The following is a 16,811-nucleotide window of genomic DNA, read 5'->3' on the forward strand; positions in this document are numbered from 1 at the left end:
TAAATAATGTCTATTGATATAGGCCTGATTGATAAAAAAAAATATTGATACGTACTGGCAACAGACATAATAGAATGTTTCACTTAAATGTATTAAATGCAAGTAAATGATAATGTCCTGGGCTTTAAGGTTACGATTTATTGATCAACAGAAATTATTACATTTAATTGTGGTGTTTTTTGCTATATGGCCCAGCTCTAGATGCATGTGAATGAAATGTCTTATTCCTCAGAGTGTTGGTAATATTATTATTGCTTTGTCATTGTTAACATTTCTGATGGCATACTGTATTATTTGGTAAATTGTGGTAATTCCTGGTGTTCTGTGCAGAATGTAGCATGAACGTCCACCATAAATGCCAGAAGAAAGTAGCCAACCTGTGTGGAGTCAACCAAAAACTGATGGCTGAAGCCCTGGCCATCATTGAGAGCAAACAGCAGGTCAGACAGTTTATTTAAGGAAATATATTCCTTTACAAACTGAAGAATGTTTTAAATGCAATCAACAAAATAAATTCTTGCAACATTATTTCCTACCTTGGTCTTATAGGCCAGATGCAGCCGAGACTCTGACATTATCAGCCGAGAAGGTCCAGTCGGCGTAGGCCAGTCAGGAGTGGTTCGAGCGCCATCAGGGATAATAATGGGTTTACCAGCCACAGCGACACCTGCAAACAAAGGTACACACTCTCTAATGCAGGGGTGTCAAACTCATTTTAGTTCAGGGGCCACATTCAGCCCAATATGATATAAAGTGGGCCGGACCAGTGAAATAATATAAATAATAGGATAAGTGTCAACTTCAAAGTTTCCTGTGCTTTTGAGTGAAAAAAATGAAATTCCATAATAAAAATGTTTACATCTACGAACTGTACTGGAACATATCATGAACAAATATGAACGACCTAAAAATTCTTAAGAAAAATAAGTGCAATATTAATATTACGTCTCAGTTTATTATTTATGCATGCACATTACAACTTACAGATCACAGTGGATCTACAAATACACAAAACATTTAGTAATAGGCAGAATATTGGTTCAATTCTACATACTACTCTGAAGACATTTCAGGTTGTTCATATTTGTTAAGGTTATTCACATTATTTGTAAAAGGCTAGTCTGTAAATGTAAACATTTTTGTGTAATTTTCCTTTTTTTTATGCTACAATAGAGAAAAAATTGCAGTTTTCATTATTTATAGGTTATTATGCTAGTATTTTACTGGTCTGACCCACTTTAGATTGAATTGACCTAAAATGATTTTCACATCCTTGAATGTTAACATCTTCAGTGTAATTTTTGCATTTCACATATTCATTCCAGGGGCCGGATTAGACCCTTTGACGGGCCGGATTTGGCCCCCAGGCCGCATGTTTGACCCCTGTGCTCTAATGTCTAAAATCTACATTTCCTTTTTTCCTATGTATGTTTCCTCAATCCCTCTGCTGACCTGCCTCTTCACCCAGAGATGCAGGGTGTTTCATGGGAGGGACCATCAGACACCAGCAGGCCGCTCACTGAGGAGCTGGAAGGGGAAGAGCCTCTGTACGCTGTTCCCAGGAAGGACCACCAATCCAAGTTCACTGTTGATGACTTTGTCCTGCACAAGATGCTTGGGAAAGGCAGCTTTGGCAAGGTATCTGAGAAGACATGAAGAAAGGCAAAGCAAAATTAGGAACTACATCAGAACTGTCCTAGAAAAGTAGGATGGTTTACCCATCCTCCAACAGAATCCAGCTAAGTCATCTGGGACCGCAGACTTGGAAAAAAATAATACGAGCTGGAGCACACCGATCAATTCAGAGTCTTTTAATGGTGCAAACAAACAGATGGATGTGTCAACACTGTCCTCTTCACAGTCTTTGTCAAATAATGCACATTTTACTTCAGGCTTTAATGTGCATCATTGGACAACTCCAGATGGACTTTTCTTTTTTGGATATTTTTTCTGTGTAACCATAGCACATTAGTGATCCTTGTTCATACAGACAGTTTCCAGAGAAAACTGCTAACATGATACTGCTTTGAAATCAGCGGTAGAAAAGTCTCAGGGTTAGAAATGGGTGATTTTTCAAAGCTGGTGCTCTGTTTGCAGGTGTTTCTAGCAGAACTGAAGAAGAGTGGGCAGTTCTTTGCAGTGAAGGCTCTGAAGAAAGATGTGGTTCTAATGGATGATGATGTCGAGTGCACCATGGTGGAGAGGAGGGTCCTGTCTTTAGCCTGGGAAAATCCCTTCCTCACACATCTTTACTGCACCTTCCAGACAAAGGTTCTAACCATGTACAGTTAGACGTACAATGGCCATGTCACTAAACACTTAATCATCCCTCTCTGTTGACCTCTTATGCCTGTTTTTTGTTTTTCTTTGCAGGAGAACTTGTTCTTTGTGATGGAATATCTGAATGGAGGTGATCTCATGTTCCACATACAATCCTGCCACAAGTTTGACTTGCACCGATCCATGTATGTATCCAAAAGTCAGAACCAAAGACAAACAACTGTACAATTCACTCTCTTTGCATTCTACAGTCTCAGCTATCAGGACATGATAAAAAAAAATATTACTAGGTTCAAAGTTTATTTTATTCCCACCTCAAGTGTAAAAAGCACAACAGATTTGACTGCCATTTTTTAAACAAAAATGGAAGAAGCAGTTAGTGAAATATAAAGTACACCCATGCTGCTTCCATAAGAATTAAGAAGGTAAGAACAGCCAGATACTGCTGAACAAATAATTCATCAACACCAACTGTTACCGCCTCTGGGTCTGGAGCTAGTCTGGTCAGGAATGTGTTAATACAAGGCCAAAGAGGAAGGACACCAGCAATGAGCATAGAGAAGCAATAACTGCTGCTCATCAGTCTGGGAAGAGTTCGTGGACATTTACAAACAGACTAAAGACCATCATTCTACAGTGAGAAAAAATACTGATAAGTGTAAAACATTCAGGACAGCTGCAGATATTCCCAGGAGCGGACGTCTAAGCAAATTCATCCCCAAAGCCAGACCATGCAATGCTCAGAGAAACTGCAAAGAAAAAAAAAGGCAAAAGGATTATATCTCAGACTCTACAAGCCTCAGTTAGCATGTTAAATGTTAAAGTCCATGATAGTGTGATTTAAAATGACTGAACATTTTATAGCTTGTTCAGTCACCTGTTTGGAAGGGTTTCTAAAACTCTTAAAAGAACATCTCAGGTTTGCAAAGTTACATCTGAACAAACCACAAGACTAATAGAACAATGCCCTTTGGACCAAAGTGGAGAGGTTTGGTCATGATGCACAGTGTCATATTCAGCACAAACACCTCATACCAACTGCTAAACACAGTGGTCAAGGGGTGATGATTTGGGTTTGTTTTACAGCCACAGGAACTGATCAGCTTGGAGTCTGTCATATCACCATCAACTCCTCTGTGTATCAGAGTATTCAGGGTCAGATGTGAGGCCATCTGTCAAGCTACTAAAGCTTGGATGAAACTGGGTCATGTAACAGGACAATGATACCAATCACAGAGTGGCTGATAAAGTCAGACACAAAATGATTACCTGGAGTTAAAGGGGATTCTGTGAACCATGAGTATGCTTAGTTTTTCATGCACTGTTTCTCAGTTTTGGTTTCTTTGTTTTTTTTGTTAAATAAATAATGACCCGGTGGTATCTGTTGTGTTGTTTTACACTTGAGGTCAGATTTAAATAGGTTTAGAACCCGGTAAAGACCGTATGATTTAAAAAAAATTCCCATTAGGTAAATCATTTAATTCAAAGAGGGTGTTCTTTGTTTTTCTCATGACTGTATGCAAAGCTCAGGTCAGACCAAAACTTGTGAACTGTCCCATTTCAGCTTGACTAAAGACTGGTGATACCAGGATGTCAAATCTATGACTTGCTTTAGAATATAGTGTTATATATAACAGTGATTAGAAATTCAACTGTAGTAAATGACTCATTGCATCGTATTAAGATGGTATAAATGATCAAGTCACGAAGGCCTGAAAAGCAAGTGGTTTGGAACATCTTTTCAGAATGCCACAGATCAGAGCTTTGCAAACATTTATTGTCTTTGATTCAAACTGGGTTTTAAATATGGCTCAACCTATTGTGTTAAGAATATTTTCCTGTCCAATATTTAATCAAATTAATTGATTAGTTAAAAAATATGCTATTTCAGTGCAGTTGTATCACTGTCTGGACCATACCTTGGTCTCATACAATGCCCCATCCACTATCTGCCTGGTTACGCATTACTTTTGATAGAAAATATTAATAACACTAAAATCTGAAAAAAATATCTATACCTATTGTATCATGATAATTTTAGTTCATTGTCACAGTGGATGAATATTGTTGAAATATTATTGAATTACGCCAGCATAACTGTTTCTTAAAGAAATCTTCTTGATGAATAATTATCATCATCATCCATATTGGTCAAATCAAAATGTTAAATGATGAACTGTTATACAAATTATATATGAACATTTTACCAGCCATTCATTTGTTCACGTTAGAAATCACCTTAAGCTCATGTTTCAAAAAAATGCAGGTGTTTTAGAATATACATAAAAATACAATAGTTTTACAAAATTATTAAAGCAGACTTTAGCTCAAATTGTCTCCTGGACCATTTACTACAAGCAGGAGGAGAATCAAATCTAATAGTCAGTGCTTCTCTGCCTTTGTTTTGCAGTTTTTATGCAGCTGAAATCATCTGTGGGCTCCAGTTCCTGCACTCTAAAGGAATCATTTACAGGTACATTCTCGGTGCAAAACTAAAGCAAGACTGCAACTGATACAGCACAGAATATCAATACACACAAGGCCGAATGACTGCTCTCTAATTATATCTTTCCTGTTCGTCTTCCCGCTCCTGTGAAGGGATCTGAAGCTGGATAACGTCTTGTTGGACTCTGAAGGACATATAAAAATAGCAGACTTTGGCATGTGTAAGGAAAACATGCAAGAGGACTCCCGGACCTCCACCTTCTGTGGAACACCTGACTACATTGCTCCTGAGGTGATCACACACACTCAGGAAATCCAAGAAAAGCTGCAGTAATTAACTGATTGATGAAAAATGTGGTTATTGTTTGGCCTGATTCATCATCATTTCTTAAAAAAAGCCAAACTTGTACAGACATGAGCTTTTCAAATGTGACAACTGATGCTTTTTTGTCACATTTTACAATAAGAAACTGAATATCTTGGAATATGGTATTATTGGATGAATAACAGAAAAGTGATTCAAACCTTACGCTGAGTAAATTATAGGGAGAAAATCAGTTTTCTGACAAGTGATTAGGGGTCCAAATAAACAACTAAATCTATAATGAAAATGAAATGTTAATCAACACTAAATTCTACACTGTAGATATGCAGTTTTGTTTTATACCTATGATGTATTTTACTCTTTACTTTTCCAGTTTAACTACTGTGAGTTGTGTCAGACCAACAGATGGAGTTGTAATCCCTCAACCCAGCTGTTAGGAATTTAATATAACAACTCTGATGTTTTCCAAGGAGAAAAACACTTTTTACATAACTCTATTTTTGATTGGGGAAACAGCCCAGAAATTTTAACTGCAAATAAATATATAGGCTTTGTTTACAGATTCACTGTGTGACTGAACGGTACCTGTGTGTTTGTGTGTCAGATCCTTCTGGGTCAGAAGTACAGCACCTCAGTGGACTGGTGGTCGTTTGGCGTGCTGCTGTACGAGATGCTGATTGGTCAATCTCCATTTCACGGCCGTGATGAAGAGGAGTTGTTTCAGTCCATACGAACTGATGACCCTGTTTATCCACGCTGGTTAACCAGAGACGCCAAAGACATTCTGATCAAGGTCAGTGTGTGTGTGTGTGTGTGTGTGTGTGTCCATTTACGTGGCTGTGTGTGGGTGTGTAGGGTACTTATCTAATGATGTAGACAGTGGAAAGGTGCAATGATGTACTAATTACAACATCAGTTTATAAAGGAAATGTTTAATCTAACCTTTTACTTGCTATTGGATGAATGAGTAAAATAAGATGTTCACAAATTAACACACTTTTCAGAACAGTTATAATGAATTGAAAGAACATGGACACACTCACGGGTACTGCAGTTTATCAGACACCCACTGATGATGACAAACTGTAGACCAGTTTTAGATCCTCTTAAATCATTAACCAAATTAGGAATAAAGTCATCACAGCACAGGATTCATGTATTTAAACCTGACTCACAAGACCCATAAACACTGAACATAAAATCAGACTGTAACAACAAAAAACTTAAGTAAAATGATCTCAGTAGTATACACCGACTGGCAGATGATCGGTACTTCTGCAGTGCAGAAAAATGACACCAGTGGAAATAAAGGTTAGTTGAATTTGACTGTACCTGTATGTGCTTTGGCATATGTGCTTACATGTAGTATTGTGTGGTTACTCTTGCTACAGCTGTTTGTGCGGGAGCCTGAGGAGCGTCTGGGAGTGAAGGGTAACATCAGGCAGCACAGTTTCTTCAGCAGCACCGACTGGAAAGCACTGGAGCAGAGACAGGTGGCACCTCCCTTCAAACCAACTTTGGTGAGTATATGTATAGCTGATACAGCAGGCATACAGCACAGTTTATTTATAACCATCCGGTATCTGAAAGAGATCCATGTTTAAATGTGCAGTGGTTCCAACTGTTACATTAACATACAGATTGGACCAAAAACAAGTGTTCTATCAAATGAAGAGTGATGGAAACAGAATATGGGACCTGCTTTTGCCTCCTGTACATATTTGCTGCATAGTTTTATTTTAATCTTGATTAGAGCTGAAATTTCAACTATCCAGGAGGTGCTTAAATGACAAATTAGAGTCATTTTACAACAAAATGTACAGACAAAAAATATCTATATCCATCTGCTGAGGATTTGATGCTTTTTTGGGGATATTTTTGAGAGTAGATCAAATTATGCAAGTTAGATCACTGGGATTATTGACATTATGATCTGTAGTGAGAGCAGGGAACAGGTGGAGGTATGCATCTGAAAGAAGAGGAATGGCAGTCAGCTGCAGCAAGACAGAGTATGAAAGGGAGGGAGGTGAAACAGTGAGGATACAAGTGTCAAGGGTTAACTGTTCAGAGCAATGGGGAGGTGGATCGGAAGTGAACAGGAGAATACAGGCAGGTGGAGTGGGCGGAGAAAAGTGTCAGGAGTGATGTGACAAAAGAGGATCTGCAAGGATCAAAGGAAAGGTGTAGATCACAGGTGTCAAACATGTGGCCCGGGGGCCAAATCCGGCCCGCCAAAGGGTCCAGTCCAGCCCTTGGGATGAATTTGTGAAATGCAAAAATTACACTAAGATATTAACAATCCTTTTAGTTCAGGTTCCACATTCAGACCAATTCAATCTCAAGTGTGCAGGACCAGTCAAATACTATCATGATAACATAGAAATAAGGACAACTCCAAATTTTTCTGTTTGTAAATATTTTCATGTATTTACACTAAAACAAAGTATAATTTTGCAAAAAAAAAATGTGAATAACCTGAACAAATATGAACAACTTGAAATGTCTTAAGAGAAGTACAATTTTAACAAGATCTGCCTGTTATTAAATGTTGTGTATATTTGCAGATCCACTGTGATCTGTAAGTTATAATGTACATGTGTAAATGATAAAATGAGGCAATATATTGTTAAAATTACACTTATTTTTTTCAGTTTGTTCATGTTATTCACATTGTTCAAAAGGATAGTTTGTAGAAGTAAACCTTTTCAGGATGTAAATTAACTTTTACTATTATTAACTTAAACATAGAAAAAAATTTGGAGTTGACATTATTTATATATTATTATGTTATTATTTTACTGATTCGGCCCACTTCAGATCTAATTTAGCTGAATGTGGCCCCTGAATTAACATGAGTTTGACACCCCTGGTGTAGATGATGGAGGTGAGACAGTACAGTTTAGTAACACAGCACTGATGAAAACACAGGAGGCAGAGCTGCAGATGTGGACATGACGAGGATGGATGGGATTAGGAACAAGTACATCAGAGGGATAGATGAGGTTGGACATTTTGGGGACAAAGTGAAAGAGGACGTATTGAGATGGCTGGGACATGTGTGAAGAAAGGATAGTGAATATACTGGTGGAAGCATGATGAAGATGGAGCTACCAGGCAGGAGGAAAAGAGGAGCTTTATGGATGTGGTGAAGGAGGATGTGCAGGTGGAGGGAACAGGAGACAGGCTCAGATGGAAGCTGAGGATTTACTGTGGCGACCCCTAAAGGGAGCAACTGGAAGTACAGTAGTGGAAAAAAGTTTTGGGACTTTTTTACACAATCTCAAATATTATTATAAAATATTTGCAGAAAAATCTTCTTTGTGTTTCAAAATGTGTGTCTACATCAGACAGACATAAACAAATGCAAAATGTTTGTTTATTGTTAAACAAGAAATAATAACAAAACTAAATTCTTGACAGTTTCAACATGTCGTGCCCTGGATATGTTTCATTATTTTACTGAAATATCCAGTTTTGACCTTGGTGGATCAGAGCAGATGTGCAGAAAGGAGAATATAGGTTTGGAGAATGGAACAATACTTGGCAGAGTCCAATGACTTAAGAGTGATTTTTAATGCACTCTAAAATGCTTGGGGTGAAGATAAACTTTTTTTCCACCACTGTAGTAGTATTAGTAGTAGTAGATCAGTGGAATTATTATGGTGTATAAATTAATATTCCCCCTTCCACCCATGCAGACGTCACCCAGTGACTGCAGTAACTTTGACAAAGAGTTCATCAACGAGAAGCCGCGGCTGTCGTGCGCTGATCGGACGCTCATCAACAGTGTTGACCAGACAATGTTCAAAAACTTCTCCTTTGTCAACCCGGGGATGGCACATGTCACAGGACGCTGACCAACAACCTCCTACCAACTACCTACAAACAAGCCGCTTCAGTCACAACCAGCACTTAAACACAACCAGACTGGAGACAGCGAATGTCACAGGATTCAACTGCATCTACAAACAGGAACATAACTACTGAGGGAGTGTCCAGGGTGTACGGCACAAACACATAACTGACAGGAGCGTTACTGTATGTGTTTTACACCTCATTTTTATGTAACATTCACACATCATTTTTTTTAAAAAAAGCAAAACAACAAAAAAATATTTAATCCAAGTCAAACGGCAACGATATTAAGATTATTCACAAAGAAAGCAGTGTTCACCATAATGTCTCAACTATTAAAAGTATGTAATTAAAATGACTTGCTCTTCATAGTATTCATCTCCTCAACTTGCTTTTGTGCTCATCAGGATGTGCTGCCAATAGAAAATGTGCTTGTAAATAATTTATGGTGCCTCGTAACACTCCAAGCAAATCAAACTAGAAACATTTAGTTACACTGGATGTATCTTTATCTTTAGGCCAAACCGTCCTGTTATTTCTTTGTTTTCCATCTCTGATCATAATAGCATACCATCCATTACCTCATGTTTAGGTGCAAATGCAACAAATGCATTTTAATGGTCTGTTGACATGTAAATAACTGTAATGTAATTCTGTTGATATAGTGTCAGAGGGGATTCATTTGTCCATGTGTAGCAGAGGTGAATATTAGGGTTTTGTTTATGTAACTTATATCTGATTCATAGATTGATGAAAAATGTTTTTAATGTTCTCTTCAGATCACTGCAAAATGGTTGTTTTTATGGTTGTTGTCATTGTGAATTCTGTACAATAAAATGTTTGTTTTTTTAACACTGCTGTCTTTTGAGGGCAGAATTCTAATAAAAACCACTTTTGTTTGTGTGCAGTGTAACACAAAATATACTGAGTGGAGGTGGAGGTGCAGACAAAGAGGAACATCTCAGTTTTTCCACTTACCACCCTTAAAGATTTATTTTTAGGAAAATTACTAAGAAATGCAGAAAACTTGTGAAACGGTTTCTGCTGGTGAGAAAAAAACTGAATACAAGTTTAGTGTTAAGGTGAGTGCACATCATGGTAGAGTAATTTTATCGTGCAGTAAAAACAACGAAATTGTGTAGACTGTAAATTGAGAAGCAACAAATTAGTCAAATGTCCATTTTTGTTAAATAATAATCACATGCAACCATTGTATTTTTGATCCCAAAGGATGGATCAACATGTTCTGGAGAATAAGAGAAACTGCAGAAGTGCAGACCACATGACATCCAAAGTTTATGTTAACCAGTTTCTACTGAAGTCAAATACTCAAACAAAAAATAAAACTAAGACTTAAAAATGTATGAGTAAAAATACTATCAGCCACCAGTTAAAACAGTACTAATCAGTTACATAGCTGTGATATGTCTTCAGGAAATAAAAGATCTGTGTCACTTTTTTCTAACATTTCTTTATTTGGAATGTGGTTGCACCCACAGCTGATATCACACCTCTTCCATGGAATCATGAGGTACGCTTACAGCGGCGTCATTTCCCTTCAGAATGTGTTCACTCGCAATGCATTTACACAATAGCAATATCTACTGCTTATGTGAAATAACTTAAAAATAACTGTCATTGAATCAGATGATACATGATACTGAAGCAACAATGAAGGAACCACGGGTCTGAAGTTTTGGCGGTGAAAATCAGGTAAAACTGAAAAGAAAAAAAAAAAAAAAAATACAGGCTCTAAAGTTTTTCCCTAGTATATTCCCAGTCCTCCAGTACAAAACTGAAAGAGCGAATGTGAATGAACCATGCAATGCATTATAACCACTGAAGATCCAACATTCTAATGAGATTACTGTCAATAATGACAGCTGATGTGAGGTGAAAGTGTAATGAATACATTTCTGGTAGCAGACAGGTGTAAAACCAGAAAATATAAGATGACATCTGCTCCAGCTATTTACCAATGCTGTCATTACCTTCAACAAACTGAGCCTTGGCACAAACACAAACCACTATGATGTCAACATTAGCCTCTGGACTTTAAAGCTCCTCTTTACAGCAGTCTAACCTTAATCACATTATTTACACATCTTCTGTTGCTTTCAAGTTAAATCATTTTCGACAACTCTGGTTTTCTTTTTATTATTTTGGAAACTAAAAATGGAGGAAAGTAAACATGAGCCAGGTCAAGTGACAAATTTTCCATTGTTTTGAAGAATTTGTTTCCTTTCTCAGACTTTCTACACAGTAGTAAGAAAGAAAAATACTGAGCTTTTGACAGTAAAAAAAAAAAGGGTGCAAGTCATTTTTCCCTCACTGATATTCAACATCCAGACTGCCTAAATTACTCCAAAAGAGACACATTTTTTTCTTGCCTTGATTCAAACATCTTTGTCCTGACAGTTTGTCTCTTCTGTGTATGCAAGTTTACTAGACAGAGAAGTACAGGGCGAGACAAATAAATGCCAGTTTCAGCTGCCTCAATATTTCCAGCTCAAAAAGTGAAAGGTCATATTAAAAAGTACTTTGACGGTTTATGTGATGTGGTAATTTTGCACATTTACATTCCAAAATATACATTTATGAACCATCTAGTTTATGTAGATGATTAATTTGTTTGTTTTTTTAGGTTTGCCAAATTCTCTACAAACCCCAAAACACAAAGTAGTCAAGCAGTGCTCACATCAGCCTTCATTGACACTGTATTATCATATCTCACATATTACATTCCTCATATCCAACATTAGAGACACAGCGTGGATGCATAAAGACCGATAACATGTAACAGAAAAAAAGATGTTTAAGTGCTTTTGGACATCACAACAGCATATTTCTCTTTTACAATCTTCACTCAGATATTTTCTTAGGCATTTCTTCTTCAGTGTGTGGTTTCCTATAAATACTTGGCATAGTAACAATTGGATGGCTATTGTGTAATCTCAAAGGGAAGTCGGTGTTTTTACACATTGTCCATAAGTCCTGGAGGAAGAGATTGTCCAGACTGACTCATTTCATGTTTCAGTAAACAGAGAATCCTTTTATTAAGGATCGCAAACCACTGTTGTAGAGATACACATGTCAAGCGTAAATGCTTTGGAATTCACATCTATGCATCTAATATGGTAACAGATCTGCATAGGCCACTGTAAAATCCTATTCCTGGAATTCAACTCCTCAGGTATGGTGTAAAACAGTACCCATGCAGGTGAAACACTAAACAAGTGTAATTTCCTCTTACTAGAAATTTACACTTTAAAGTTACTCAGTTTATAAATGTAAAAGTGTGTCTGTAATGTTAAAGTTTATAGAAACTTCAGTCTACCTCAAAAAATGGATAGTGATTTTGTGATATGTTGGAGGCAACGTGGTGTAATAGTAGGATGCTATTACAGGTTTTTAGCGCCTCCCAGTGGTGCCAGCAGCGCTACTGCGGTTGAGGTTGCGGCTGAGTTGAGGGAATTGTACTGTGGGTGTTCTGGATGTAGGACCATACAGACCAAGGTTTCTGGCTGCTACTGATTTCCTAGGCTGCTTCACACATGGAAAGGGGGAAAAAACCTGCTGTTTAGGAGTGGAGGAGATGGTGGATGAAAAAGCAGGGGTGGATGGAGAAGAGGACATGTGTGATTTGGTAGATGAGGAGATAGAGGAGAGAGAAGGAGTAGAAGGGCAGGAAGTCTTGTAAAAACCTGAGGATGGTGGGGTGAAGAGAGTGGAGAGACCGTTAGCTGAAGAGGATGATGGGAAATGGGATGTAGAGGTTGGTGTATGGGTGGAGGGTGGTGTGGGGGAGGCGGAGACGGAGACAGACGGATCAACAGAAGTGGATGGAGCTGGGGAGGGGGAAGTGTTTGAAGGGGAAGGTAAGGAAGAAGAGATGCAGGAGTTGGAGGAGTGATGAGATGGAGGTGGAGCAATGGTAGGAATCTGTCTGTCAGCACCAGTGTTTCCTTGTGACTCGTCAGACTCTGTCTGTGTGTTTGATGAGGGCAGAAGAGGAACTTCAGATGCAGTATTAAACTCTGGTACCGTGGAGGGAGAATTGGGTTGTGTGTTTGCATTGTTTTGTGAGTTCGGGTTTGATTCATCTTCAAGGTCTAAGGAACTCAGCTGCACCACTACATCTCCCACGTGGGCATTTTTTGTCACATCTTCACATGCCGACCCTGTAACAGAGAGGTCAGGAGATGAAGGCTCCTCTTGGTCCTCAACATTTCTTTCCTCATCTTCGTCTTCCCTAGTTTCTTCACTCTCTCTTCTCACAGATCCTTCAGTTTCCTCCTCTTTTTCCTCTGAATCTTCAAAGCCCAGCTGTGCTCTGGCCCGGGCTACATTCCTGCGGTGAGCCCTGACATGAGCTCGCCATGGTGACCCCATGCCCCCTGCTGAACTCCCTGGAGACCCAGTGCTGTTGGAGGCCAGTGAGCTGCAGCGCTGCCTGGCTGGTGAACCCTGCGCCAGAACAGCAGATCGAGTGCCTGGTAGTGTGGATGTACTAGTGGATGTAGGTCTGGAGCCCCGGGGACCTCCATGTGGTTTTCGACCCACAAGGAGGTGGTTGATCACTGTGCTTGAGGGGTTCAGCTGGGAGGCCAGGACACGGGTGGCGGGGCACTTCTCTGAAAGAGAAGATTGAAAATGAAGGAGAAACTGAACTGCACTAACAAAAAAATAGGTTTAGGTGATGGACAGTGTTGGAGTGTGTGACAGTGCAACATTTGAGATTGTCATTTCATTGATCAACTCAATTTCACGTCAGTTTTATTGTATACAGTAGCTCAGTATCACATGTCATAAATTTGGATTAAGAGGTAATGTACAGGGGTTGGACAAAATAATGGAAACACCTTCTATGATGCCACAATGTTAGGTGTTTCCATTATTTTGTCCAACCCCTGTAGTTGAACCTGTGTATACATTTGAGATAAAGACTAAATAGGCAGTACTTTAAGATGTTAACAGTGGTTAAAGTGGCACATTGTACAGTCAGTCTAGTCATGACGTTCATTAAAAACCTCAGCTTTGGCCGTGGACGACAGTATCCACCTGATAAAAAAAAAAGTTATATGGTTGGCTTCTTCCTTTTCCTCTAATGACTGAAATATTTGGATACATAATTAATTAAATGACTATTTTTCCTCCCACAAAATTGAAATTGTCCAAAGTAAATATTGCTTAGTTAATTGTGTTTTGCAGCAACTAATCAATGAGTGCCTTAAAAACTGAGCAAAACTTCACTCTAATATTCAACTAAGTAGTGAATAAACAGTATAAAGGATCTATTTCTCTGAGATTAATTACAGATATGAATTACTAACCATGCAAATACACAACAGCTGAAGCACAGCTGGAAACACATTCTGCAGTTGGAGCAGCTGTTACCAAAAGCTGGGCAGCACCTCTAGTAGCCAATAGAGGGCTTTATATTCCACAGATTCATCAGTCATAGAATAAAACCGAACCTGGATGGGAATAATATCTCTCCCTAAATATACAAGATTACATAATATGACTTCTGATATAAGATATGGTAGTAAGCCACATCAACATAAACATGACTGTACAAATCTGGTTAAGGAGGTTTAGGATGTGTTTACATGTTCATTGCTGACCTACTGCAGTGTGTATGCAAATTTGTTCACAGATGTTTATATTGGAAGCAGAAACCAAATCTCAATGTAATACTGTTACACAAGTTGCACAAATCATATGTTAGCATGAAAGAGGCGCAACAAGCAAGAATTAGTGGAGAAATGAGAGCCAACCACCAATGTACAGTGAAAGAAATCAGAAAGAATGTTGGAATATCAGGTTTAGCAGAACTATGATTTACAACATAATTTTCCAAAATTTTGCTTCCACTACATCAAATTAAATAAATCCCAGAAGAAACCACCAGTTCTTGCAGCTCCAGTATTTTTATACCAAGCAAACAGTGCTGAAACAGCCCTAAAAAAATGGAACTGAATCATGGGTTCCTTCACCAGACTTTCAAAGCTTTATATACCACAGTTTATCTTGCTCAAGAAGGTAAAGCACAGGTGTTACTGAGGACATCTAGTTGTCCTAGGAGGCCATTCCAGTGAAGCAACATGTACAATACTTGAAGGCCTGAAAGTGATGCACCTGAACAGAATGCAACCATTTTAGACAATACCAATTACACCTGTGTGTTTCTGACCTTAACAACTCAAAATGTCTGCTCAAGAGGGTGTAGCGCACAGAGGCATATCTATTTAAAGACTGAGTTCAGCTGAACAACATTAACGGTCTCTGGAACTTCTGCAGTTACAAATGGAAGCCATAAAAAAAAAACAAAAAAAAAAAAAACAGACTGACTTCTTATTAGTCCATTAAGAAATAGAAAGACAGTTGAAGATCTGCTTTGGGAACCCATGATGGAAAAAACATATTTTGTTGCAGGGTTATCATTTGATTGTTTCTGTCATGAACACAAAGGAATCTGTGAGAGGTCTATCCAACCCCAGAACACCCAGGCTCAAATGGCGGCTGTATTAAAACAAATACCGTCAGTGTGGTGTTCAGTGCCCCTGATGTGTTTGTTGGGATGGTCCTGGAGAATACCTGGATTTGTGGCCACTTCAGGTACAGGTCCTATAAGTCACACATCACTGTCAAATATCAAGCTTTCTCTTGTGTGTTTCCATCACTCTAACTGAAATTTAACCTTGGTTTGACCCAGCCTTACACTTGCTTCAGCATTTGTTATCTGTTTGATCATATTCCCTGGGGAAAGTGGGTAATTGTGCATATACAGAGGAAAATAAAAAGTCTTTGCGTGAAAAGACATTTTTTATCTTCTGGAAAGTAATGTAAATCATGTTATGAATACACTTCAGTATGTCCCCTACCTGTGCGAATGTAGAGTTGCATAGCCTGTTGCTGTTGCCGTCTCTTGATGCGTGCATATTGCTTCTTCAGGGCACAGATGTCAGTGCTCATCCTTTCCATCATCATGCTGTTGATTGCTGCCTGATGCTCTGCCCGAGCACCTCCTCCACCTCCTCCAGCTCCTCCTGCTCCAGCTCCCACTGCTCCTGGGCTCAGCTCTGCAATGTTACCCTGCTCTGTGCGCTGGTCTGGGTGTACAAAACACAGACAAAGACAGGTTTCACTTTGTGTCCTGTAATGACACATTGAAATCTTTTTCCTCCAGTTCAGAGCCTTAGTGCAATCAGATTTCCTCTGGCCCAGACAGACAGATTGACACATAAGAAATCAGGAGATTCAGGGATTAGAGTCAGAGGCTTTGGTCCAAAATGATAAAGAACATTTCAGCATAGTACACAATTCAGACAAATCCAGTGTGTCTTTTTAGGTCTCTTTAAGCTTCTTTACTTATTTAATTTGCTCTCATCTCCTTTAATCAAGATTATCTGATCACTCATGACACAAATCTAAAAGCTTCTCAAGACTATCTGAAGCAAAAAGAGCTGCTTGAGTATTTATTTATTTTATATGATCAACAACAGTTCCTAAAAAACAACTCTGTATTGGATTGTAATTATTTTGGAAACCACAGAAATGCATTCAATCTCACATTATTTGCCCTCTTCATCTTCATCACAATGCATTTATACCTTTGAAGACTAAAACAGAATAAAATACAGAGTTTAAGTGGGTTTTGTTTCAATTATCTTTCACTAAGAAAAAGTAACCTGTTCTTCTATTGCTTTTTAAATTACTTTTTTTTTGCATTTGGTCTGACAGGATTACATATAATGCATGATTTAAAATCTACTCTGCAGGCCTGTAGCAGTGGGTGGTCCTGCTTGTTTTCTCTAATTACTTTGCTCTTTCCAAAGTGACGGTGGTAATGATTTATTCATGCTCATTTGCTCTAAAGAAAAAGCAACATTAGAACCAAGTC

At 38.5% G+C, this 16,811-nt stretch overlaps 2 protein-coding genes across 8 annotated transcripts in view; one reads left to right on the forward strand and one right to left on the reverse strand.

The window, feature by feature from the left end:
* The window catches only part of prkcq (protein kinase C, theta), a 31,271-nt gene extending 21,514 nt beyond the window's left edge, over positions 1 to 9,757 (forward strand). For 2 of the 3 annotated variants that reach the window (XM_030149893.1, XM_030149894.1), the window contains exons 9-18: positions 331 to 440; positions 550 to 679; positions 1,469 to 1,638; positions 2,098 to 2,271; positions 2,374 to 2,465; positions 4,691 to 4,753; positions 4,879 to 5,017; positions 5,655 to 5,843; positions 6,442 to 6,570; positions 8,749 to 8,907. In XM_030149893.1, the coding sequence (XP_030005753.1) occupies positions 331 to 440; positions 550 to 679; positions 1,469 to 1,638; positions 2,098 to 2,271; positions 2,374 to 2,465; positions 4,691 to 4,753; positions 4,879 to 5,017; positions 5,655 to 5,843; positions 6,442 to 6,570; positions 8,749 to 8,907 (1,355 nt within the window). Of the gene's footprint in view, positions 1 to 330; positions 441 to 549; positions 680 to 1,468; positions 1,639 to 2,097; positions 2,272 to 2,373; positions 2,466 to 4,690; positions 4,754 to 4,878; positions 5,018 to 5,654; positions 5,844 to 6,441; positions 6,571 to 8,748 lie in introns of all 3 variants that reach the window. The other variant, XM_030149895.1, reaches the window with a different exon arrangement.
* A 912-nt stretch (positions 9,758 to 10,669) lies between these two features.
* tbc1d30 (TBC1 domain family, member 30) overlaps positions 10,670 to 16,811 on the reverse strand; it is a 23,548-nt gene continuing 17,406 nt past the window's right edge. For 3 of the 5 annotated variants that reach the window (XM_030149887.1, XM_030149889.1, XM_030149892.1), the window contains 3 exons: positions 15,793 to 16,020; positions 15,449 to 15,535; positions 10,670 to 13,539 (listed from right to left, as the gene is read on the reverse strand). In XM_030149887.1, the coding sequence (XP_030005747.1) occupies positions 12,317 to 13,539; positions 15,449 to 15,535; positions 15,793 to 16,020 (1,538 nt within the window). In that variant the 3' untranslated portion in view covers positions 10,670 to 12,316. The remainder of the gene's footprint in view (positions 13,540 to 15,448; positions 15,536 to 15,792; positions 16,021 to 16,811) is intronic. The other 2 variants (XM_030149888.1, XM_030149891.1) reach the window with 1 other exon arrangement.

Source organism: Sphaeramia orbicularis, chromosome 12 (assembly GCF_902148855.1).
Source record: "Sphaeramia orbicularis chromosome 12, fSphaOr1.1, whole genome shotgun sequence".
Taxonomy (NCBI): domain Eukaryota; kingdom Metazoa; phylum Chordata; class Actinopteri; order Kurtiformes; family Apogonidae; genus Sphaeramia; species Sphaeramia orbicularis.